This window comes from Embiotoca jacksoni, unplaced genomic scaffold (genome assembly GCF_022577435.1).
Source record: "Embiotoca jacksoni isolate LCO1_2020_lvr unplaced genomic scaffold, fEmbJac1.0.p SCAF_4, whole genome shotgun sequence".
NCBI lineage: Eukaryota > Metazoa > Chordata > Actinopteri > Embiotocidae > Embiotoca > Embiotoca jacksoni.
The window spans coordinates 1,917,561-1,942,179 of record NW_027185392.1 but is presented as its reverse complement, the minus strand read 5'-3'; the positions used below and the strand labels follow the sequence as shown (position 1 = coordinate 1,942,179).

The 24,619-nt window shown below is 45.8% G+C and overlaps 1 protein-coding gene and 1 long non-coding RNA gene across 2 annotated transcripts; one reads left to right on the top strand and one right to left on the bottom strand.

Annotated features, from left to right (window-relative positions):
• The first annotated feature begins 424 nt into the window (after positions 1-424).
• On the top strand, positions 425-24,557 carry LOC138209293 (neuronal membrane glycoprotein M6-a-like). Its single transcript, XM_069167762.1, has 7 exons — positions 425-664; positions 14,608-14,800; positions 16,579-16,735; positions 17,220-17,373; positions 19,362-19,438; positions 19,539-19,604; positions 19,847-24,557. The coding sequence occupies exons 1-7, from the start codon at positions 628-630 to the stop codon at positions 19,997-19,999; spliced, it is 837 nt and encodes a 278-aa protein (XP_069023863.1). The 5' UTR covers positions 425-627; the 3' UTR covers positions 20,000-24,557.
• On the bottom strand, positions 17,330-17,807 carry LOC138209294 (uncharacterized). The gene is made up of 3 exons (XR_011179149.1): positions 17,762-17,807; positions 17,528-17,665; positions 17,330-17,402 (listed from the first exon to the last, which is right to left on the bottom strand). It is a non-coding gene; the product is annotated as an uncharacterized lncRNA (long non-coding RNA).
• Positions 24,558-24,619: the final 62 nt, after the last annotated feature.

Genomic DNA, 24,619 nt, shown 5'->3' with positions numbered 1-24,619 from the left:
TGAGGCGACTCATCAGGAGTCTTTTTTTGTTTCTGAAGTGCACTTGTCATTTTAAATCTTTGTCATTTCACTGACTTGTTTGATGGTCCCCTTCCCCTCATCTCATTTTATTCCCAGTGTATTTTTTTAACGTGATTTAAATCTGTTTTTATTGTGTTGTGTCTAACGAGCTCTCTTCATGTGTCAGTATTTACACTTCTTCCCTGTTTTATTTCACATTGAATGAAAGGTTTCTCTCTCTCACAGACTGTCATTTATTCTATGCTCATTATGCAACAGTAGGAGTGTAAAAACAGCTTTATATGAAGGAAATGTTTCGGGGTTTTTTTGCATGTTTTTTCTGTGTTTGTTGCATTATTTAAGGACATACGTGCAACAGTGATCCACAGCTGTAGATAGACACAACGATAGGATGCTGGAGGAGTCGGGATAGGCAGGGTGAGGAGAGAGAGCGTTGAAACAGGGACTTCCCTGAGCCTCCATCATCTGCAGGGAGGGAAAAAAAACACTCACACACACACACTGCCTCCCACAAACACACACACACGCACACCGAGCCGAGCTCTAGCAAGGGGCTTTAAACAGCTTCACGCGAAATCAGAGACAAAAGGACTGTAAGCGGCCGCGATGGAGGAAAACATGGACGAATCGCAGAGCCAGAAAGGTAAGACGTAAAAAGTGATTTAGTCAGTTTTATCTCCCATCAGCTGCTCCTTCATGCCATTGTTCTTTTCATCCATCCCTGTCGGTGTCGTGGGATTCCTTTGTGTGTGTGTGTGTGTGTGTGTGTGTGTGTGTGTGTGTGTGTGTGTGTGTGTGTGTGTGTGTGTGTGTGTGTGTTGTGAGCAGAGAGAAAGACCGCCAACATGCCCTGCACAAAAAAAACAAAACCAAAAAACAATAATCCAGATTTCTGTTTGCACATTTACATTTTGGGGGCTCCACAGACCGTCGTCCTCGTCGGGGACCAAAAGACGGGCTGTGATTTTTTTTTTAACGGAGCCGTCTGTGTGTTTGCTGTCCGTCGCTTTTTCCTGCGCGTTTCGACGCAGAAGCGAGCAGATTGTTTGAGAGCAGATGACAGACACCGGAGGGTCGGTGTTGTTTTGGAGGCTGGATGGACAGATGGACGGACAGATGGATGGATGCATGGATGGATGGATGGATGGATGGAGGAGGTGGGAGTGGCTGGCTGGCTGGGGGGTGAGGAGGGGGGGGGTGGCGTGGGGGGAGGTGGGGGCGCAGGGCCAAACCGTGAAATAAAGACTAAAAATCAGAGGGAGGAGGGATAAGTGGGGCAGTGATTGATGCCTCCATTGGGATTTTCTTTGTTAGCCTCCATTGTTGATGCTTCACGCTTGTCTGAACGCCTTTCCCTCTCTCCTCTCTCCCTCGCTCTCTGCATGCCCCCCCCCCCCCCGCCCACTCCCCTCTTCTTCTTTTTTTTTTTGCTGTCTGTGTCGCTCCCTTTCCTTTCCCTCCATTTTCTCCTCCATCTCTCCATCACCGGCCCACTGCCTTTTCATCTCCACCTCTCAGTGTATCTCACACTGGATTTTCTGCATCCATCAGTCTGCCTCATTTTTTTCTGCCTCACCCTCTATTTTAACTCATCTCCATCCCTCCCTCCCTCCCTTCTTCCCTCCCTCACACCTTCATCCTCCTCCCCCATCCCTTTTTTTTTTTTTTTTTTTAATTTCAAATAATTTATCCTTTCATCTCTCCTCTCTCTTCCTTCCTGCCGCCTCTTTGCAGATATATTTCTGGTTTTTAAAACCTCCTAACACGATAATTACTGTTGTTGTTGTTGTTGGCGGCAAAAATGGGCGTGTCCGTTTTCTTCGTCGCACCTTCGGTCTGAACGCCGACGCTCGTCGAGCTGCTCCTACAGATTCAGACGCGCGAACGACGCTGGAGGTTATTTTTTTGACGAGAAAATAAACAATCGTTGACATTTACGACAATTAACGCTGTATCTATGGTAACACCGTTAGGGCATTGTCACCTGCTGTGTGATAGGCGGACTCGTGTGTTTTTTCTGGAAGGAACCTGCTTCAGCCAATCAGGGCGCTGGATGGGGAGACATGGCGTTTCAAGCAAAAAGGATTTTTCATTCCAGCCACTTTGACAGTTTTTTTGTTTTGTTTTTATTTTCACCCCCACTCCCGTCTGTTCATCCAGTCCTCGTCCTAGATCTTCATCCCGTTGAGTTGAGTTTAAAAGTCTCTGTTTTAATGAGATGCAGACGGCTGACTGAACACAGGTGCGATGAAATGATGCCCGACACGTGAAAGGGAAGCAGAGCAGCTGTTAGACACGTCAGGGCTCGCAGTTATCTTTACAGGACCGATGATATTTTTCTATATTCCTCTGTTTGTTTGTGTCTCAGAGATGTTTTGGGCTTTGAATGAGTTTAAATGAACTGTTGTTGTGGAAACTGTGAACATTAGACGAGGACTGACTGATGGAGTGATGCTGATGTGTTGCTGGCTAATATTAATAATGAACATCATCCTGTCTAGAAGACGAGCCAATTCATTCATTCATTAAACATCTATTACGTAAAGTTCAATCAATCAATAAAAACAAAGTTATGCATCAGAAATACATTAAAAACTGACGTGATCTAAACTTCATCGTTGACTGTAAATAAAGACGGCCGACGTGTCGTCACTTCCTCCCACCGTATTAAATTAAAGCTAAAATCTGTCAGAAATGTTGAATCTTGTTCTGGTGACATCATTCACAAAAAAACATGTAAGGCCCTGCACACATACTAGGCCACACCCCTTGAACTTCACGTTGTCCAGCTGCCATCTTGACTGTGTTGGACTATCTCGCTGATCGTTTTCTAGCTGAACATGATGACTGCTAGCTGTCTAGCTAGCTAGCTTCACATCAGCTACATTTCTCCACAAGGTTGGCTGTGCCTTTAGCATGCTAGCTGTAACATTAGCATTAACTTGCTAATGACATTTAGTGGTTTGAAACAGATGATGATCAATCACAGCGTCAATCAAAGGAACAGTCCTTCAGTTGTTCGGATCAGAACTTTTATTTGCAGTGTATGTTGAATTTTTTAGTTTAGCTCATGTTCAATTGGCTAAAGAGGAGGGGGCGGGGCTTAGAACTATACTGCAACCAGCCACCACGTTGTCATGTTGGCCATCTTTATTTACGAGCAGTTGATCTGACTGATGCAATTTGAAACCTGACGATACTACGTCCCGCCCACAAATAGCTGTAACATGACTGCACGAGAGGCCTGTCAATCAAACAGACACGCCCCCAAAAACCCATCTTTTTGAAGCGTATTTTCTAATTAATGACGGGATTATTTTCAGATGGACCACCAGAAAACTAATAAGAAGGAGCGACTTTAACTGACAACATCGAGACAACTCGTTGAAAACATTTATTGACTTCGTATTTCATGAAAAAAGTTGAATGGGAGTCTATGGAGACGGTGGCATTTTGGAGCCGACCTCTAGTGGCACTCGCTGGTATTGCAGCTTAAGGCACTTCTGCATCGGCCTCATTTTTCAGACCCGGAAGCTACGAACACTTTTATATACAGTCTGTGGTTTAAACTTGGCTTTTAATTTGAAAGGATCAGTCAGTCGTAAGCTTCCTGTATTCCACACCACTCATTTAACTGAATTCTCTAAACAGAGAACCTTTTTGTTGTTTGTCAGGTGAACACACCTGACAGGGCGCATGATTTCCATTTATTTTTCTGTATAGAGAAAAAGAAACACGTTGTAATTTTGCTGCCTAAAGACTTTGGATGATATTAAAACATGAAATATGAACGCTACCATGATTATTGATTGGTTCCAAATGTCTGCTGAAATAGATGGAAGCCAACGGTTCCTTTTTATATATTTACATTAACGCGCTTTGAGCTTTAATTGTTTAATTCTCCACTCGACACATATTCCAATCGTCTCCTGGTGACCCAGTACTGTGGAGCTGGTCGACTCGATCTTCTCATGCGAGCAGCGCTCTGATGAGATGCCGTGTGACAGGAAGTGGCTACTAAAAATTTCATTCCAACACGGAGTTTTCTTCTGAAGTCGACTCAGCCGCAAAATAATCACCGCCGAGGGTGTCGTCATCCAAAAGTGACGCTGGAAAGTTTCCAGCAGGTGAAAATGTTTCGAAACGTGTCGTTAAATGCAGAGTTCATGTCAGTGTTTCCTCTCTGACCCCGAGCTCAGTGGACGCTCACATACCGGGAAGGATGTCATTTAGAGAACCAGAGGCTTTAACCGGAGGAGGAAGAGGAGGAGGATGAGGAGGATGAGGAGGAGGATGAGGAGGAGGGCGGACTACCACAAACAGAAGCACACCACCAACCAGAGGAGCTGAGGGAACCGCTGTTTGTTTGCTCAGTTTGTTTGATCTCTTCCTGTTTGATTCCGACTTTCTCTCCGTTTGTCAGGTTTGACTTCGCGGATCTCGGTCCTTTGAGACCGTCTTTCCTTTGGTCCGCGCTCGCAGCTCGTTTAAACCGTCCGCTGTTTGTTCGTTAAATTTAGCTCAAACAGGAGAAGGACTTCTCCCAGGAAACACCGTTTTAAAGAAATATTTGTCCCGTTAAATATGTAGACGTCATTAAAGAAGCGTTGAGGGTTTGAGGCTCGTTCCGCGACCTCCTCGTGAAACTGTCCGGGATAATTAGCTTTTAATTTATTGTCGGAGTCGGAGGAATAACCGAGCAGTCACACGACTGAGAGCGGACTTTGTGTATTTGTTTCGTATCCATTTCATTATTATGACCACTAATAGAAAGGAACTTAATGGAGAGAGGGATAAGTCAATACAAATCGACTTAGCAGGCCCACAGAAGGGAGGAGGGAAGCGGGGGGGGTTAGATACTGGAGGTAATTTCACCACACTGACAGAAGAGATGAGAATTGAGAGTGGATCAGCAGCAGGCTGAGCGCTCTGTGTTCTCCGACTGGCGGTGGGTGGAGGACGTTAACCCTCAACCCTCCACCGCATTAACACTCATATTATTCCTCTGCTGGTGGTGGGTTCGTCCAACCGGCGCTCACATCCAGATATCGACGGTTTCTGGGCTCACGGCCATCAAATATCTTCCAGCGCCGGTGGCACAAAGTTTCTGCTCATACGGAGGAAATGTTCAAATATAACAGGAGAGCAGATTCATGCTCCCCAGCAGGAAAACCCTCCCCCACGCTGGAGGTTTAATGAGCCTTACTACAGCGCCACCAACAGGCGTCTTAGCAGCAGCTGCGTTCGTCCACAGAACGTCACGTTTCAAAATAAGCGCGACGATTCATGACGAGAGGATGCGAAGCTTGAAAGCCGCCAGTTTAAACCCGATGAGGACAGAGAGAAACGTAAAAACACAAAAGGAGGAGAATCTGGAGGAGCTCCAGGTTGTGTTTCCGGAGCAGTTCGGTCCTTCAGAGGAGCTGCTGTCTGTAACTTTCCATGCGACGGTTGGACAGTTTGTGACCGAGTAGAAAGAGTGAAGGGAGGAGGTTAGATGGACCAACATGCGCAAATAATGTACTTATTTTAACCCAAAACAAGTTTTTTTTTTCCCAAACTGGTGCCTGAACCTGAAGCACCTTGTTTGTATGTCTGAGACATAGTTGACTTCGTTGGATGCTCACGTGACGTGGACACAGACCGATCACAGACTGTATATCAAAGTGTTCGTAGCTTCCAGCGCTGAAAAATGAGACCGATGCAGAAGTACCTTAAGCTGCAATACCACCGAGTGCCACTAGAGGTTGGTTCCAAAAAGCCTCCATAGACTCCCATTCAACTTCTCTTATGAAATACAAAGTCAGTAAATGTTTTCCACGAGTTTTCTCTGTGTTGTTTAATAAAGTCCCTCTTTCTTATTAGTTTTCTGGAAGTCCATCTGAAAATAATCCCGTCATTAATTAGAAAATAAGCTTCAAAAAGAAGGCGTAGCTGTTTGATTGACAGGCCTGTGGTGCTCTCAGGTTACAGCTATCGGTGGGCGGGACATAGTATCGTCAGGTTTCCAATCAGATCAGTTAGATCTACCGCTCACTCCTCCCCCAGCTCGTCCAAATATGGTCACTTCCTGCTCCAAACCGCTCCGAACTAGCAAGATGGCGACGGACAGAATCTGAACTGGAGGCTTCATAACGTTCACAAACCAACGGGAGACGTCGCTGCTGGTTGATGATTGACACCAAGCGAAAATGGGACAACAAAAAACGTTTTCCTCCCCAGCAGCTGAACCTCGGAGCTCTCTGTCTAAATATTTCAACAGTCCGAAATGTGAAGGATTGTTCCACACGAATGTTTGTCTGACGCAGTTTCAGACGTTGTTGTGGTTCAGAGACACTCGGGGACAAATCAGAGCCGGTGTCGGATCAATAAGTGGTTTTGTGTTGACTGCATCGCGAACAGAAACCCTCCCTCCGCCCCATCCTCTCCCATCCTCTCTCATCCTCTGCTGTCACTGGCAGCACTGCCAGTTTTCACAGTTTCATGGAGTCACTCCAGCGATAGTCTGCGGATGACATCATCACTACAGTCTGCTCCCCTGAACGAGGGAGTGGTTCAGATCCTCCATCTTCATCCTCGACAGCACAGAAAAGATTCTCAGAGAGGATTTGAATGTATTTTGTTTTAGTGTTGAACTGGTTGGAGGCGCGTCTTCAGCCTGCGAGCCGTGAAGGTTCCTCTGTGTGCTCGTCTTTTATGAGCGTGAAGCTGGAGCAGACGAGCAGCGCTGAGACAGAATTATAAAACCTCTGAGAGGGTTTCTGTTTGTGTTTAGAGGTGCACATGTTGTGCACATGTGCAGCCTGTCGAGGCTTCTATTTACACATTCCAGGGTAATAAATCACTTTCAGTTCACGACGTTAACGACAGACAGATTTCCAGTTTCTTCTTGCTGCATTTTCCTTTAAAGTCCAAACTGAGTTTTTCTTCAAATTCACCTTTAAAAACGCTCGTTCAGCAGCAGGTTCAGAGTTGGGACGCTTAATAAAAGTCTTTATGACACAAGAAGTCACCAACAGTCACCAGAAAAATTATGAGCCTACCGTGCTTGCTGATCCGTTGTGGGGGCGGAGACTGTTGTGGGGGCGGAGACTGTGACCAGCTGATCTGCGAGGACTCTGTGGAGGAAGTGGTGCACAGTTTAGAAAAATAAAAGCCTTCGGTGATCAACGCCGTTCCTGTTAGAGCGAATAGGACCGAGATGTTTGTGTCTGTCCTCACCTGTCGACCTGAGAGACGATCCAGGACATCAGAGCAGATCTGCTGCCTGCGACATCACAATCAGAGAGCGATCGATTCAATCATGTCTAAAAACTACTAGACCTCTGTTGAGTACTTAAATCATCCTGGATATATATATTTTTTTAAAAACGGAGAAATGTGTAGTTTTAATCAAAGTAATGTAACAGACTGTTTATAAAAGTGTGTCTTAAACTGCAATACCACCGAGTGCCACAAGAGGTTGGATCCAAAAAGCCTCCGGCTCCATAGACTCCCATTCAACTTCTCTCATGAAATACAAAGTCCAAAAATTTTCTCCACGAGTTATCTCGGTGTTGTTAGTTAAAGTCGCTCCTTCTTATTATTTTCTGGAGGTCCATTTGAAAATAATCCTGTCATTAATTAGAAAGTAAGCTTCAAAAAGATGTGTTTTTGGGGGCGTGTCTGTTTGATTGACAGGCCTGTGTTGCAGTCAGGTTATAGCTATCGGTGGGCGGGACGTAGTATCGTCAGGTTTCCAATCAGATCAGTCACATTGATTGAGACCCGAGCAGCAGGAATTATTTCTGGGACTTTAACTATAATGTTGACTAGAACCTCAGGATAGAATATATTTATTATTGTATGTCCCAGTTGTTTATTTGTTATCATTTATTGTTATTAATAACAAAGTTAAGGGCAGTATCGGTCCCTCAGCTGAGACTCGAGGCAACAAGGGATTTGTGGATGAACAGACAGTTTGAGTGGCAGCTTGGGGAATCATTTCAAGAGGCCACTGCCATTAACTCAGAGTGTGTGTGTGTGTGTGTGTGTGTGTGTGTGTGTGTGTGTGTGTGTGTGTGTGTGTGTGTGTGTGTGTGTGTCCATATAATCCATATGAAACAGAACATTCTGTGAATGTGCTTCAGACAATCAGACCATCAGAACCTGAGGAGCAGTTCCACCTGACGACGAGTCAGCAGCGCTAATACATGTTGGTATTTATCTGGGTTACACTGTGCCAAGCCGAGCCGAGCCGGGCCGGGCCGGGCCGAGCCCAGCGCAGCCCTTAACGGTCCAGCGGGGCTGAACTTGTCGTTTTCCATTAGAACGGCGCTCTGACTCTTTGAGTGCATCTTCAGGCCACTGTGTGTGTTTCTCTCTGTGTTTGTGTATCTGTGTGAGAGGCCTCAGTAATCCTCTCTCACAGCAAAGACACAGGGATACACACACACACACACACACACACACACACACACACACACACACACACACACACACACACACACACACACACACACACACACACACACACACAGCAGCTATGTTGTCTGTTAGACAATCAGGCTCAACAGCTCGGTCCAAATTGCTGCCTAATGAGCAACGTGAAAGTATTGAACGTGTGTTTGAGAAGCAGAGAACAACTCTGTGTGTGTGTGTGTGTGTGTGTGTGTGTGTGTGTGTGTGTGTGGATCACAGCCAGGTAACACACAATGCTCACAAACAACTCGGGCTGCCTGTAATGATTGTTTTCATTATCGAGTAATCTTATGCTCGTCTGTTTTTCCTCCCTCTACACAAGAGGACATCTTTACATGTATTTTATTTTGACCGTTTATATCATGTATGACAGTTTATATCATTCATGACAGTTTAGATCATGTATGACAGTTTAGATCATTAATGACAACGAGAATCAACTCGTCGTGTTTGAAGTTGAACCAGCAGAGGGATCCTGTTTCTTTTTAAAAAGATAACTGAAACAGTCAATAAAATACATGCAGATTAATCTTCAGTTGATCAACAAACTAATGAATCTGTGAATTATTGTGACTCTACTAACAACACGGTTATAGTACGAACAGTTCATAGTTTAATTAAAATGTAAAAGATTGATCTACTGGAATGTGTTCCTGAGAATATTTATTAAATGATGTCTTATTGATGATGATACTTTATTTAACGTTACATAAAATCTAACGACCAGTAACTGCTGACATTTCTTCACTGAGCTGCTTCCAAGTGTCGTCTCTTGATCAACATCAGCACCTGAGCTCAACACGTTTTTGTGACCGCCGGTACGAGAACATTTGTGATTTCACCGTTGGACCTGAATCTGAAGCAGAGAAACATCAGATTTTGGGGTCAAACTCTGGAAATGGTCAAGAGAGACCCTTGAAATGCTGTCCTTCGTATGATTGTTGGCCCTGATTAGCTCCACCTGTCCCTCGTTGTCCTTCCCTCCCTGCTGTATTTAGTCTACGTGCTCTTCTTCCGTCTTTCTCAGTTTGTTTTAGTGATGATGAAGTGGCTCTGTGATGCAACGGATAGCGCGTTGGACATCTGGTTAAACACTGAAGAAGTGATTCAAAGGTTGTGGGTTTGAGTCCCACCAGAGTCAATGTTTAGTTATAATCTTTGATTTAATAGATGAATGTTGTCCTCTTCCTCCAGTGTTCTCGTACCAGCGGGCACAGAAAAGTAATCAGAAGAGACGACACTTCGAATGCTTCCTCCGTGTGCATCACCGTGCTGCATTCAGGAACACTCCCTGAACTTATCGATCTACCCTTGTACATAAAAGTATATAAAAGATTTCGTCAACATATGAATCAGACATTAGATTTATGTCTGTTAGTGCTATACATTTTGAACTGTATCGAGTTTTCTTTATGTCAGAAGGAGACTTTATGTAAAAAATAAATATAATCCTGAAATGACAGACAGATATTACAGTTGGAATAAAGACAGCTTTTGACATTCATAAACAATCAAAATAAAAAATAAAAAAAACTAATATACTGTTAATTATTGTAAACTAAAACTTGAATAAATATTTCCCAGCACAGTTTTCTTAAAAATGTAACTGAGGCTCGTTCACGAACAATCAAATTTGCTATGAATTAAAAAAGGAAAAAAACACTCAAATTAATGTCTTTAAAATGTTTTAAGAAAATAGAAACCAAAAAAAATAACATGACTATCAGAGTTTAAGATCCAAGTAGCAATAATAATAATAATAATAAAAAATGTATTGATACTACGTTTTTTTTCAACAGGAGACACATTAAACTGCTGTGATGATACACGCTGCAGTACTTTCAGACACGGAGCAGCGAGCAGCTCGGAAAACATTTCTCTCCTCCTAAACAAAGAAACAGCCGCGTACATACAGACGCAGCCTGTCCCACTTTTTACCAGGTCACTGGGTCTCTGATGCGTTTAAAGCCCGAATATGGAAATATGACGAGGATTATAACATGGTTGAAATTCAGGACACACACGCACACACACACACACACACACACACACACACACACACACACACACACACACACACACAGAGTCAGACACACAACTGCACAGTCACACACATGCAGATATCTGCAGACGGAGAAAATATTTAGCTGTTGACAGAAACATGAAGCGGCCTCGCAGAGAGAGCTTCACACACACTCATCACACATTTATATCACAGCTTCAAGCTCCGCCCCTCCGTCCATCTGCCTCCGAGCTGCAGCAGTGTGTGTGTGTGTGTGTGTGTGTGTGTGTGTGTGTGTGTGTGTGTGTGTGTGTGTGTGTGTGTGTGTGTGTGTGTGTGTGTGTGTGTGTGTGTGTGTGTGTGTGTGGTGTGCGTGCGCGTCTGACACGCAAGCGGATCCGACACAAACAAAATTAGCATGTACCTCTGCTGCCACCAACATTTTATTAAATGGAGTCAGCTGGCGCAAAATGGTCCCTTCCTACCAGGCAGGGCGGCCATCTTTGTCCCTCGGTTGGCGCCTCGGATATCGTGGAGAAAACAAACGCGTTCGCCGATTGTTTTTTTTTTTTTTCACAAACCGAGACGAAAAACGAGAAACGAGAACAGACCGTCTGTGAAGATGGATGGTGTGTGTGTGTGTGTGTGTGTGAAAATGTGCATTAGTGGGACTGTAACACTCGCAGAGCCGCACTGTTTCCATGACAACGCTACAGGCAAAGTGGGTCAGCGGGCTCCTGCCACACCCCAGTTGGCATGGCAACAAGGCCGGTCAATTAAACCTGAGCGGCACGATGACTCACACACACACACACACACACACACGCACACACACACACACACACACAAACGAACCCTTTCTGTGCAACGGGGAGGTGAAGGAGAGAAGCGGTGTCTGTGTATGAGTGTGTCTTTATCTTTCTCTCGCTTCCTTTAGGATTGCTGCTCCAACTTCATGTAGGCTACAGCGAGTCAGTGTGTGTGTGTGTGTGTGTGTGTGTGTGTGTGTGTGTGTGTGCAGGCTGATCAGGATTGTTTTAAGTCCAACATGTCGACCTTTGAATCGACTGTCATTATATGAGAGGACAGTCAGTTCAGAGGTGGAGGGCGGGAGGGGGTGGGGGAGACGGGCAGGAGGCATCACAGATAAATCTGATAGGCAGAGGCTCCTGTCAATCAAGCAGGAGAACATGCGTCACCTTTAACACCAAAATCTTCTTCATAGAAAACAGGGATCTTAAATTCATCATCAGTATCTTCACTGATGTACAGAAAACAGAGAGGATGCGACACTCAAATCTCACTGAACTCACGTAAACATGTCTGGACGTGCGTTTTCACCAGCAGGTGTTATAACAACGTCTCACAAGCAGGGGTCGCTGAAGCTCCACCGGAGCTCAGTTCTGTTAAAGACAGGAGGTTCCACCAGTCAGTGATTTATAGTCTGATGTGGCTTTATTATCAACTTTATTAGTTTTGTAAAGTTTTGTGTTTTTTCTTTGGGGGGGACTCTTCCAACTTTAAACTCAGCTGTTGCACCTGAACTGTCCTCTGCTGGACCGATGAGCTGCCGAGCTGGGTGAGAGCCGGGACATGAGCTGTTGTCCAATCTTATGAGATCAAAAGCTTAAGTTTAATTATGAGGATGAGTCCTTGGTTGGACGGGCCGGTCGGAGAACATTTCTCCACGAGTTATCTCGGTGTTGTTAGCTAAAGTCGCTCCTTCTTATTCGTTTTCTGGCGGTCCATCTGGAAATGATCCCGTCATTAATTAGAAAATAAACTTCAAAAAGCCATGTTTCTGTTTGATTGACAGGCCTGTGGTGCAGTCAGGTTACGGCTATCGGTGGGCGGGACATCGGGTTTCCAATCAGATCAGTAAGATCCACCGCTCGCTCCTCCCCTGCTCCTCCAAATATGGTCACTTCCTGCCCCCAACCGCTCCGTTCAACTCGTTAAACAACGATCCACGTCAGAAAAGTTTTTCCTTCCAACTGTCGGAGGTTTTTCTTCCCGTTAAAGGGGAGTTTCTCCCTCCAAGCTCACGTAGAAATTGTTGAATTGTTTGGTTCCTTTCTATAATATTGCAAAAACTTTACTCTGCTCTGAAATAACTCTTGATTTGACAAATAAACTTTAATTGAATTGAGGTCTCCTTCCGTTTCGCAACACACCTGCTCACATTGTTCGGTTGTAAGAGAGAAAAACGTAAATGTTAGTTTCTTCGCGGTGCAGTTTGCTTCCATCGCAGCTTTACCAAAACCTCAGCTCAGTTTTTGTACGCTGTCATGAATACATGATATGTGGGTTGGTACAGTATCTGTGGACTGGAAACATTTCCCCCTCACATATTACCCTTCATCTGGCCGCAACTACAGTCAAATCAGAGCCACACAAATGAGTCATTTAAAAAAAACACCCGAGCTGCTGGTGCATCATTCACAGCTCCGGCGCTGTTATATAACGCTGGCAGGTGGAGAGCTGTAATTAATCATCCCGAACGGGAGAAAAAGACCAACGCTGACTCTCAACGGGAGCAGGAAGAGGCTTGGATGCATCAAGGTTTTTTTTGTAGCCAGCAGGCTGATATGATTCACACAATACAACCCAGACCTGTGTGGTGCTGTCCCTGTAAGGGGAGAGGAGGAGGAGGAAGAGGAAGAGGAGGGTTTGGAGAATCACTGCTGCTGGAAACTGAATGAAGTCTGCTATAAATCTACTGCTCAGATTTCTGCAGCTGATCCTATTTTATCTTCCCTCCTGAGTTATAAAAGTCGTGTAAGTTAAAGGGTCGATGGGCGCTGAATATAAAACCCAAAACCTGCTGCTCTAGTCGACTTTAAACAGCCGGTGGAGTCGTGGGAAGGTTGTTAATTCTGCTGTGCTGTAGGTGGACAGTTCCCCCCCTGACTCCAGTCTTTAGGCGAAGCTGAGCTACATCCATCCTGAATGAATACAGCACACAGCAGTGAAACCTGCATCGGGGGATTGTGGGTAATGAGCACATTAAATTTAGTCAGTTTAATTGATTGATTGATGGATGCACGAGCATTATATCAGCATTGTTGTCAGTGTTGATTTGATTTATTCTTCATTGAGGAGACAAAAACTGCTCATTCAATTTAAATCTATTACACGAGGGTGGATCAATAAGTTGAGAGAGTGTTCCTGAACGCAGCACAGTGATGCACACGGAGCAGGAGGAAGCAACAACCTTCATGAGGAAGTTTTCCAAGTGTCGTCTCTTGATCAACATCAGCACCTGAGATCTACACATTTTTTTTTAACCCTGGAACAGTCTTAACTTCTCAAAGATAATGCATCTATTAAATCAACCTGCACCAAAGATTACAACTGAACATTGACTGTGGTGGGACTCGAACCCACAACCTTTGAATCACTTCTTCAGTGTTTAACTAAAAGTCCAATGCGCAAAGGATAGCGCATTGGACTTCTAGTTAAACACTGAAGAAGTGATTCAAAGGTTGTGGGTTCGAGTCCCGCCCGAATCAATGTTTACTAATAGTCTTTGATTTAATAGATGCATGTTGTCATCTCTGAGAAGTTAATACTGCTACAAACTGCTGATGTTGCTCAAGAGACAAATACTTCCTCCTGAAAGTTGTTGATTCCTCCTGGAGGAAAACTGTCTGAACTGATTGATCCACCAAAGCATCAAACCACAGCTTCAGTTGTGTCAGGTTAGTTTAGACTGTACAGTGTTATAAAAAGGAACCCAACGATACAGAAGAAAAAAAAAAATCATTTTTTTAACAGGTATTAAATACCTCACGTTTCGTCTCATCGCGGCTTATTTCAAAATAAGAGCCGCAGGACACGAGTTCTTCAGTGTCGCCTTTGATTTACCTCCTAAAATCATCTTGTTCCTCATCTACATCTACGTGACGTTTACACTCAGACAAAACACTCGAACGCAACCTTTTGATGGAGCGCCACCTTCTTCACCTTTGGTAACTTTGATTTTCACTTTTTCTGTTTTTTTTATGAACATTTCATCAACTTTCAGCCTGATATTTTGTGTCTTGGGGAAAGTTTGTGTTTTGTTTCATGGGATTGTGTTGGAGATGCTGTCGGCCTCACAGTTGTGCCTCTCTCTCTCTCAGGCTGTAAGGAGTGCTGCGAGCGCTGCGTGGGCAGTCTGCCCTGGGCCTCGCTCATCGCCACCATCCTCCTCTACATGGGCGTGGCCTTGTTCTGTGGGTGTGGCCACGAGGCTTTGAGCGGCACCGTCACCATCCTGCAGAACTACTTTGAAGTCATCAGAGCCCCGGGAGATACACTGGATGTGTTCACCATGTGAGTGACTCTTTTTTTTCTTTTACTGACCTTTGTTGCTTTTTAATGACTTTATTCTTTCTACTGTTTGGCAGCTAATATCACGTCCAAATGTGGGATTTTATTATTCTGGTCACATTAAGCTTCGTACGCAGAAGCTGAAGTCAGTGTGAAGTTGGCGTTTTTTGTGTGAAATCACGCCTCTCTCACAGGGACAAACACTTCTTACATTTCTCCGACTCAGACTGTTGAGGCTTTTTATAAACTTCAGCTAAACTTGTTGCATATTAACAAAGAAGGACGGCTCTGTCACTTGAATCTATATTTATTTAAAGTAGATCTCTCTGCTGCCAGTACCAACAGTAGAAACTCAGGGTCGTGCACGTGCTGTATTGAGATAACTAACCTTTCCTTTAATCCCTCAACTTTCACAGGAGTAAAACATTCAGCAACAGTAAACCATCAGATTTGTCTGATTTGGTCTGAAACCAGACGTGCATGTAAACTTCAGACATTTCATCTTGACTCAATAAGCTGACTATATTTCAGATATTTAACTGAGTGAAGCTCTTAATCAGTTTAGACTTGAAACACTGCTTTGGTGTGAGAGCTCATTTCCGAATTTAACATCCCGAAATCAGCCGGCGTCCGTCGCCAATGTGGGATGAAAATGAAAAACATGGTTCAGTGGCTTCTTTTACGCTTCCTCTTAAAACAGATCCAATTCAGATGTGATTGCTATCTGTTTGTAGAGTTACTGTTGGAAGAGCTATCGTTCGTAGAGCTTCCATTCGTAGAGCTTCCATTAATGGAGCTTTCGTTCAGAGCGCTTTCATTTGGAGAGCTTTCATTTGGAGAGCTTTCTTTCATAGAGCTTTCGTTCGTAGATCTTTCATTCAGAGAGCTTTCGTTCGGAGAGCTTTCATTTGGAGAGCTTTCGTTCGTAGATCTTTCGTTCAGAGAGCTTTCGTTCGTAGAGCTTCCATACAAAGAGCTTTCGTTCGTAGAGCTACTGTTTGTAGGACTCCAATACGTAGAGCTTCCATTAGTGGAGCTTTCATTCGGAGAGCTTTCATTTGGAGAGCTTCCATACGTAGATCTTTCATTCGGAGAGCTTTCGTTCGTAGAGCTTCCGTACGTAGAGCTTTCGTTCGTAGAGCTTTCATTCGTAGCGCTTCCATACAAAGAGCTTTCGTTCGTAGAGCTACTATTTGTAGGGCTCCAATACGTAGAGCTTCCATTAGTGGAGCTTTTGTTCATAGAGCTTTCGTTCATACAGCTTTCGTTTGTAGAGCTTCGATATGTAGAGCTTCCGTTCATAGAGCTTCACCTTCGTACAGCTTTCGTACATTTGGCTTTTATTTTTACAGAACGACTTCCATCCATTCAGCTTTCGTTCACACAGTATGGCTTCTGTACGTGCAGCCTCTGGACACTACAAAGACCTTCTGTTCGTAGCGCTTCCGTACGTTCAGCTTCTTTATGAAGAGCTTCCACTACCATAAAGTTTATATTCAGAATCGTATCGAAGTATCTCATGTTTGTAAAATTTTCAACGTTCAAAAATTAACCTCCATCAGAAAACACGAACAGGAATCAAACATCTGAGGGATCATAATGGAGAAAAGCACCGTTAGCTCCGCCCACCGCCTCAACCGCCCCTTCCATCACACACTTGTTGTTGGCCGTCACACACGGTGATTTAGCTGAAAAAGCTAATTCAGTGCACAAACAGCACTTGAGGATGCAGCATGAAAACAAACAAACACTCACCAGTGCGATGCGCGCCCTCTCCACAGCATCGACATCCTGAAGTACATCATCTACGGCCTGGCAGCTGGATTCTTTGTGTTTGGAGTGCTGCTGCTGGTGGAGGGCTTTTTCACCACCGGAGCCATCAGGGATCTCTACGGAGAGTTCAAGATCACCGCCTGCGGACGCTGCCTGACTGCATTCGTAAGGAAACAGATTTCATGTCAGACGTTTGTATATAAAACAAGTAGGTCCGACCCAGAGATCCAATTGGTCAACTGTACATTTGTACCGCGCTCAAATCAGCATGACATCACACCCTGCTCATCACTCACTAAATATCACTCAGCCTCCTCAATATATGGGAATATATGATTAGAACTGAATTTCATATAGTATGTAATATAATGTAGTTTTTACTTGTCTATTAAATGTGACCCAGTTGGTGAAACCCGTACCGTAACACCACGGATAGGTGCGCACTTTAAATCCTTGCGGAGGCTAGCTTGATCGGTTTGGTTTAAACACATGACGTGGAGCTAAAACCTTAAAAGTCCATTGATATTGTTTATCAGCAGATATCTTAGTTACAGTAAGACTGAGCTAGCTGAGCAGTGTAGTGTTTCTACGTGCTGTATTTATCTCCTGACGTCCCGTCCGTCCTGACTTCCCGTCCCTGTGCTCTCAGCTCATGTTCCTGGCCTACCTGTTCTTCCTGGTGTGGCTCGGAGTGACAGCGTTCACCAGCCTGCCCGTCTTCATGTACTTCAACGTCTGGTCCATGTGTCAGAACACCAGCTCCGTGGAGAGCGCCAACCTCTGCCTGGACCTGCGTCAGTTCGGTACGTATCACCGCGACGACGGAGCACGGCTGGTGGATGGAACGATACCAAGTTTAAATGATTTTAAATTGGTAAAAATCAGCATTTCTGCACATCCATCTCATCATTCTCTATCATTTTTAAGAATAAATCTAATTTATAAACAAATTCAGACCTTTAATTCAGCTCCTCTGGCAGCGGTATCATCTTGCAGATCCTCTCAGGCTCCCACTGATTGGATGGAAGTGTCTTCAGTTCAGAGTTCTGTGAGGTTTCAGTCAGAGTCTCGTCCTGACGTCTCTCCAGTGTTGTCCTGGAGGAGAACATAGAGGACAGAGACGAGCATCGTTCTCTTCTGACCTACAGGGTTAAAGCTTCCCGACCTTTGACCTGCTGTTCGTCTGCTCACCGTGGAGCTCTGACCCCAGAACGGTCGCCCGCATCGATCTGTGCTGCAAGAAAAATCAGTTTTTATTATCATTCTCACAAACTGCTGCTCAGATTATGAAGCCATTTCAGTGGACCACGGATGACATGCTTCATCACCTGATCACCGACTGAACACACGGAGCTCGTTTCCTCCCGCCCCGGTGCAGCCCGGTCAGTGGCGGCTCACCAAAATACCAAACTGGCACGTGTGATGGAAAAAAACCTGTGTGTGAGCGACAAACTGCCAGCAGAGAGCCGCGCAGTGCTGCATGTTGCCACGGCGACAGCAGTGCTCAGGAGGAGAGAAGTCATCGGACAGGAACCAGCCCTGAAACACACAGAACATGTGTTAGTCGGGGTGTTGGAGGGATTAGACAGGTGGGCCTGACATGCAGGTGGACTCTGGGAAAACGTGGGCGTGAAAGTGACCGAATCACTGATGAGGCGTCCCGCAGGCAGACGGACAAAATGGGTTGTCAGCCCCGTTTCTCCTACTGCCGGTACCGGCTCGGCTCGGCTCGGCTCGGCTCTACTCGACGTCTACCGACGGCGTCGCTGCACCGAGGTCCAGACCTTCCTCTGTTCGGCACCTGCCGACGTCTTCCACAGTACCTGTGTGTGTTATGTTGAAGATGACATCATGGTCTCACGCTGCGTTGCCATAGAAACAGCACTGCACTGAGGAGGTACTATCTGCAGTGGAGAACAGAACGCAGGAGGAGGAGCAGAGGCCGAGGAAACGGGAACATGTCGGGAGTGAAAACAGAACTAAATCTGGTTCGGTCCAAAACAGCAGGCAGCAGTGTCTCTGTTTACAGGCCCACACCAGAGACCCGTCTCCAACCCGGTCCAACGAGGAGCAGGGACTTCTTCTATGAATGCACATGAGGATGAAATGAAAATGTCTGCAGAGGGAATTCAAAATATTCAGGATGAAGGTTGGATGTTTTCCTGCAAGCTCCTCTTCATCTTCACAAGAATATTTTGAGGAAGAGAGACGCAGTTTGAAGAGCACAAATGTTCTGTGTTCAAAAAGAGTGGAGAAAAAAAAAAAAAAAGGATTTTTTTTTTTTTTTTTTTTTTTTTTTTAAAGTGAAATGAACAGAGGAAATCTGAATTGAGCAGAAACACAACAGAGAGTCGAATAGTTTACGTTTGAAAATAATTGACTTACTGAAGAAACTTGTAGTCTGTAGCTTCCTATTAAACCGTCCAATCACAGGATGGATGACCTCCACCTCTACATGTCTGTGCATACATCTGAGTGCTGGATGCAGTCACAGCCCGGTGCACCATGTTGTTCTCCTGGATACCCACAACGTCCTCAGTGTCCTGCTCTGCTGCCATCTACTGTCCAACATGTTGAAGCTGCCAAGTCCTCCTGTCAGTGAACTCATCACCGCATCACTACATTTCTCAGGAGGAAAGTATTAAAGGGAGTTTGGACTGGGCTCTGTGATGATTCGGAGGTCAGACCGGGGCGCCCCCCGGTGGCCACCAGTGGAGGACCCGCCAGGCTTTAATTAAATGAATACTGGCTGAGGTGAAGCTTTGCGCTGATGCTGTTTGTGTTCCTTCAGGAGCGGTGACCATCTCTGAGGAGAGGAAGGTGTGCACGGGATCCGAGAAGTTCTTCAAGATGTGTGAATCCAACGAGGTGAGAGGAAGTGATGTAACCTGTCAGCAGTGTGAGGACGAAGAGCGGCAAACTCTAAACTCCTCCCCTTCAATAATGACACTCGTGTTTCTGTTCACAGCTGGACCTGACCTTCCACCTGTTCGTGTGCGCGCTGGCGGGAGCGGGAGCTGCTGTCATCGCCATGGTGAGAACAAACACTCTTATATCTGATTGGTTGTAGGTCTTTAGTGAGAGCTGGTACCGACTGGTGCCAACTTGCACACTGGACAATCACTGGACAATCAGAAGACCATTTATGAGTGTTGCTGTTGTCCCACAATGCAATGCACCGAGTGAAGAAGAAGCTGCACTGCTCCTCACACACCGTTCTCTACCCGCTCCTCTTCTCCTCCTCCTCCTCCTCCTCTTCCTCCTCCTCCTCCTCAGGTGCACTTCCTGATGGCCCTGGCCGCTAACTGGGGCTACCTGAAGGACGCCAGCCGGATGCAGAAGTACGAAGACATCAAGTCGAAGGAGGAGCAGGAGCTGCACGACATCCACTCTACACGCTCCAAAGAACGCCTCAATGCCTACACATAAATACACACAGCCGCCACGAGAAACGACACACGCACACACACACACACACACACACACACACACACACACACACACACACACATACATACACAAGTACCTGTCAGACACACACACATACACTCCCCCCCCATACACACACACACACACACGAGTGAAAACATTCAAGTACACAAGTAAAGACACGAGTAGGCAGAAATTAGACGACAACCGATGAGAACACAGACACCCTCGTCTTCCTCGTGTCGGCAGCAGAGCGTCGGCTCACTTTATTAACCCCGACGTCTCAACGTGGCTCCACCAGCTTTAAGAGCTCCGGGAGGTTGAAGAAAAATTCACCTTTTACCGCCTGAAATCAGAGAAACAGCAGAAGATATCGTAGAAACCAAAACAAAACAAAACAACAACAACAACGAAGGAGCAGAAGAACCCAAAGACATTTTAACGAGTCGCCGGCGAACGGTCTGCAGCCGACACAGGAAGCAGCTCGGTGTCTGTGAGCTCATCATTTAATCCCCCCCCTCCCCCTCCCTACAGCCTCAATACCTGCAGCACACACACACACACACATACACACACACACACACACACACACACACACACACACACACACACACACACACAAACAAACACACACACACTCATTGAGACATGTAGATGTGACTGAGTGGTCGGTGTTGTTCGGTGGTGTCATGCTGTGTCGTGTCGTTTCACCGCACTACGATGAGAAATAAGGTCCCCCGAGGAAAATGTGTGCCTGTCGGGTGCAAATGGGTAGCTTTTGCCAACTTCCCCCCTCCTCCTCTTCCTCCCCCTCCTCCTCTTCCTCCCCCCATCCTCTTCCTCCTCTAATCTGGAGCCCAGTTTCATCGGTTGTTTCTTGTCCTGCGTACAGACCAGTATGTCAGAGCAAAGGGGGGGGGGGGGGGTCGTCTGCAGGGTGGGTGGGGGCGGGAGGGAGGGGGAGGGGGGGTGATATGCACTTGTTGATAAAATACTATATTGATCGATCAGACATGAAGACGAATTGATGGCACAAAAACAAATTTACGTTGGGACTGACAGCACTTACGATTTAAAACAGCCGGTGAAACAGGGATCCGTCCCCCCCCCCCCCTCCTCCTCCTCCTCCTCCTCCTCCTCTTTCTCCTCCTCCTCCATCCCCAGATTGTATAAACTTGTGATTCGTCCTGAGAAACAGCACATCTTAGCAGCACAAAGTCTTTTTGTCATCGGATGTTTTTTCTCACGTTTTTTCGAGGTTTTTTGCCACGTTTGTATTATTTATGTGTGATTTCAGCACCGAGGGGGTTCAACGGGGCCGGTGTCGGGTGGGGGTGGGGTTACGTTCATAGTTTCATGTGATGATTCTATAATTCAGGATCTGCACACACACACACACACACACACACACACACACACACACACACACACACACACACACACACACACACACACAACCATGTGGAGGGATTCATTCTGTCGTCGTGTGTTCTGTTTTACGTTCCGGCCCCTGACGAGACCGATCGATCGCTGACACTGACTTACGCGGACAGGTGGGGAAACTGTGGGCGGAGTCTCGGCAGTGCAGGTGTGGCTTGGCGGCAGGTGCTAGAAGAGGTTGAGGGTCTGATGGACGGAGAGTGAGGAGAAGGTTTTGGAAGTTTTGGAAAGAGGAAGTGCTGAAAGAATAGTGGTGTTGGTGAGTTGATGTCCAGGTTTGTGGCTTCACGGCTGTTCTCTGCTCGTGTTCGGTGTTGAGCGTCGGTATCTCCTCAGGTGCTTCTCTCCTGGATGCTGCGTTTTCAGCAGAGCTCTCAGTTTTTAAAACACAACGGTTCTGACGGAGGTTTTGATTTTCAGGTGTCTGACATGCTGCTGCTCATTGAGGAGGTCGGAGATCGGCCGGCCTGCTGAGGAGCGGCCCGTCAGAGCTCTCCCGTGGTGCGTTCGCTTCCCGTCAGAGCTCTCCCGTGGTGCGTTCGAGTCCCGTCAGAGCTCTCCCGTGGTGCGTTCGCAGCCCTCCCAGTCAGATTTGCGTTTTCCGTGTGTAGCCGTCAGAGAACGAGGAGCGTCTGAGAGGAAGGTGATGATTCTCTATCTGCCAGTAGAGACAGAATTCAGCGTGACTTCGGTCGGACCGCTGACAATGAAGATGGCGATGGTGGTGATGACGTCGGTTTGATTTGATGAGACTACCAGCACACACACACACACACACACACACGCACACACACACTCCACCAGTCATCATTCTGAGCCATAATTCTTTGCTCTTTTACTTTTCACCGACAACATGTCACTATTTTATTATTATCGACTTTTAACCTTTGAAACTTTTTAAATGTGAACTCATTTCAATTAGAAAAGATGGAAAAAAAAAAACTTGTTTTATTTCTTTCCGTTCGTGTGGGCGGTGCGACGCGCCGCACCTGCATTAACTCTGTAAAAAGATATACATATATGTGAAACAGTGGAGGTGAAGCAGCCGGGAAGGTGACTTCCTGTTACGGAGTCTGCGGGAGGCCTGAGGCTCCCTGCAGAGCTGCGTTTTCACACACACACACACACACACACACACACACACACACACACACACACATACACACACACACACACACACACACACACACGCACACACACACACCGCAGAGGTCACGGGCGCGCTTCACTCTCGAACAACTTCTAAAGGTTCGACCGGGAGGTCAGTTAGCGGTCACGTGACCGGGATCCGACTCTGCGCGTTCTGTGTAAATGCAGCTGAAGGTGACGCAGTGAGCGGCGGCAGGGAGACTCCGGCAGACTCGGTCCGGTTCAGGTGCGTCTCGGCTGCGTCCAGTCAGTATTTTTAAGGGTCTAGTTTTACAGTAACAGTATTCTATCATTTCATTGCCTGACAATGGATGTCTTGTCAGTGTTTTTAAACCTCAGATAAAAGAAAAAAATAGTTTTTTGTGCACTTATTGACCATTGTGAGCTCTCTCTCTCTCTCTCTCTCTCTCTCTCTCTCTTCTTCTTGGTGTGTAAGTGCATTGAGATCCCCGGAGCGGGACCTGTGTATAGTCTTGCAGCATTGGTTATAACCTGAAGAAATAACAATGATGAAAACGAATGAATTCATAATAATGAAGATAATCTTATAATACATTAAAAAAAAAATTAAAAAAAGACAGTGAATCTAGTTGTTGTTTGTGGCATGGTTATGCATTCAATGGTCATAATTTTAAAGATTAAAACAAACAAAAACAAAAAAAGTCATTTTTTTTTCCCCACTGGCGCTGTTCTGCTGTCTATTTTTTTTTTTTTTTTTTTTTTTCACTTCTCAGTGTGCAGTATCGCAGTTCCTGTTGCTAATGGTGTTGCTAAGCTAGCTTGCTTGCTCAGTTGTTTACCACCAGAGCAATATATTGTAGCAGTTTGACGAAAACCAAGACGAGAAATCCATCCCCGTTAAATCTCTGGCATAAAAGTGCATGAATCTATGAGTCTCCAGTGATATGATTATGGTGTTCTGTATTGTTTATCCTAATAAAGCGGATTTGCAGATGTGGTGTAATGTATTGCTCTGGCCACCCATCCTCCTGCACCCCCACCCCCCGCTGGTCACACCCTCCTCCTCCTTGATCCTCCTCCTGACCCTCCTCCTTTCGGGGGTGTTTAGGCTACGACCACACCGCAGCTCCGGGCCCTTTTTTTTTGTTTTTGTTTCTAAACATACGTGACTCAATCACGCCTGAAACACGACAACACGAGAGCCGCTGGTGCAGAAGTAAAGCTCTGCGTTGCCAAGCAACAGGCTCAGTCTCCATCAGACGAGGCTACTTCAAGGTCTTCATCACGTGAGCAGATTTCAGGTGTGACGGTTGCCAGGCGGTGTGGGCGGAGCCTAAACGAAGTTTGGGAGGAGCGGGTTTGACGAGGCAGAGGATGTGAGCGGCCCCCTTTCCCCCCCTCCACCGTTTGTTTCCGTCTCCTCATCCCCCCCCCTGGTGTCCGTGTTAAGATGAACACGCGTGTGGCTCCTCCTGCGTCCTCTCTGTCTCCCCGCTGACCTCGGCTGATCATGGACTCACTTTACCATTCCAGGGTCCCGCCAGCGGATCCATTAAACTGACCATGTCAGCGTGATAAAGCATGAATCCCAGTAACATGACTTCCACCGTGCAGCGAGAACGATGTGATCTGCGTCCCGGGATGAAGATCACATCCTCTGTGCCTCTCTGAACCACAGATCTCAGCGCCAATGCCAGTCTGTGACCTTCGACTGAGCGTCTTTCAGATTCATGCATTGTGTCAGGTCGGACATTTTGGACGTTGGAAGTCGTTTTTTATTCTTATAATTTTTTTAATTTTTTTTTCTGTTTCTCCATAGTGCTCTAGACTTTTTGTACTTCACTCTGGTTGCTTAGTAGCAGGCTTTATGATTCACTCCTCCATTTTTGTACATATCTGTGCCAACAGCTTGGGCAGACAGTGGCTTTTTTTATTTGTAAAGACATAAACTTGCTTGCATATATAAATAAAATGAAATAATACACTTGTGTACTTGTTAATAAGGGAACACCGTGAGTTTGTGTCTTCATTTCATTTTGCCGTGTTCATGATTCACTCCAGATTCTAGTT

Excerpts from the sequence above, each read along its gene's own strand:
- LOC138209293 (XM_069167762.1), top strand. The coding sequence starts at position 628 with ATGGAGGAAAACATGGACGAATCGCAGAGCCAGAAAG. Across the intron at positions 14,801-16,578 it reads ACACTGGATGTGTTCACCAT|CATCGACATCCTGAAGTACA; the intron begins GTGAGTGACTCT and ends CCCTCTCCACAG. Across the intron at positions 16,736-17,219 it reads GACGCTGCCTGACTGCATTC|CTCATGTTCCTGGCCTACCT; the intron begins GTAAGGAAACAG and ends CTGTGCTCTCAG.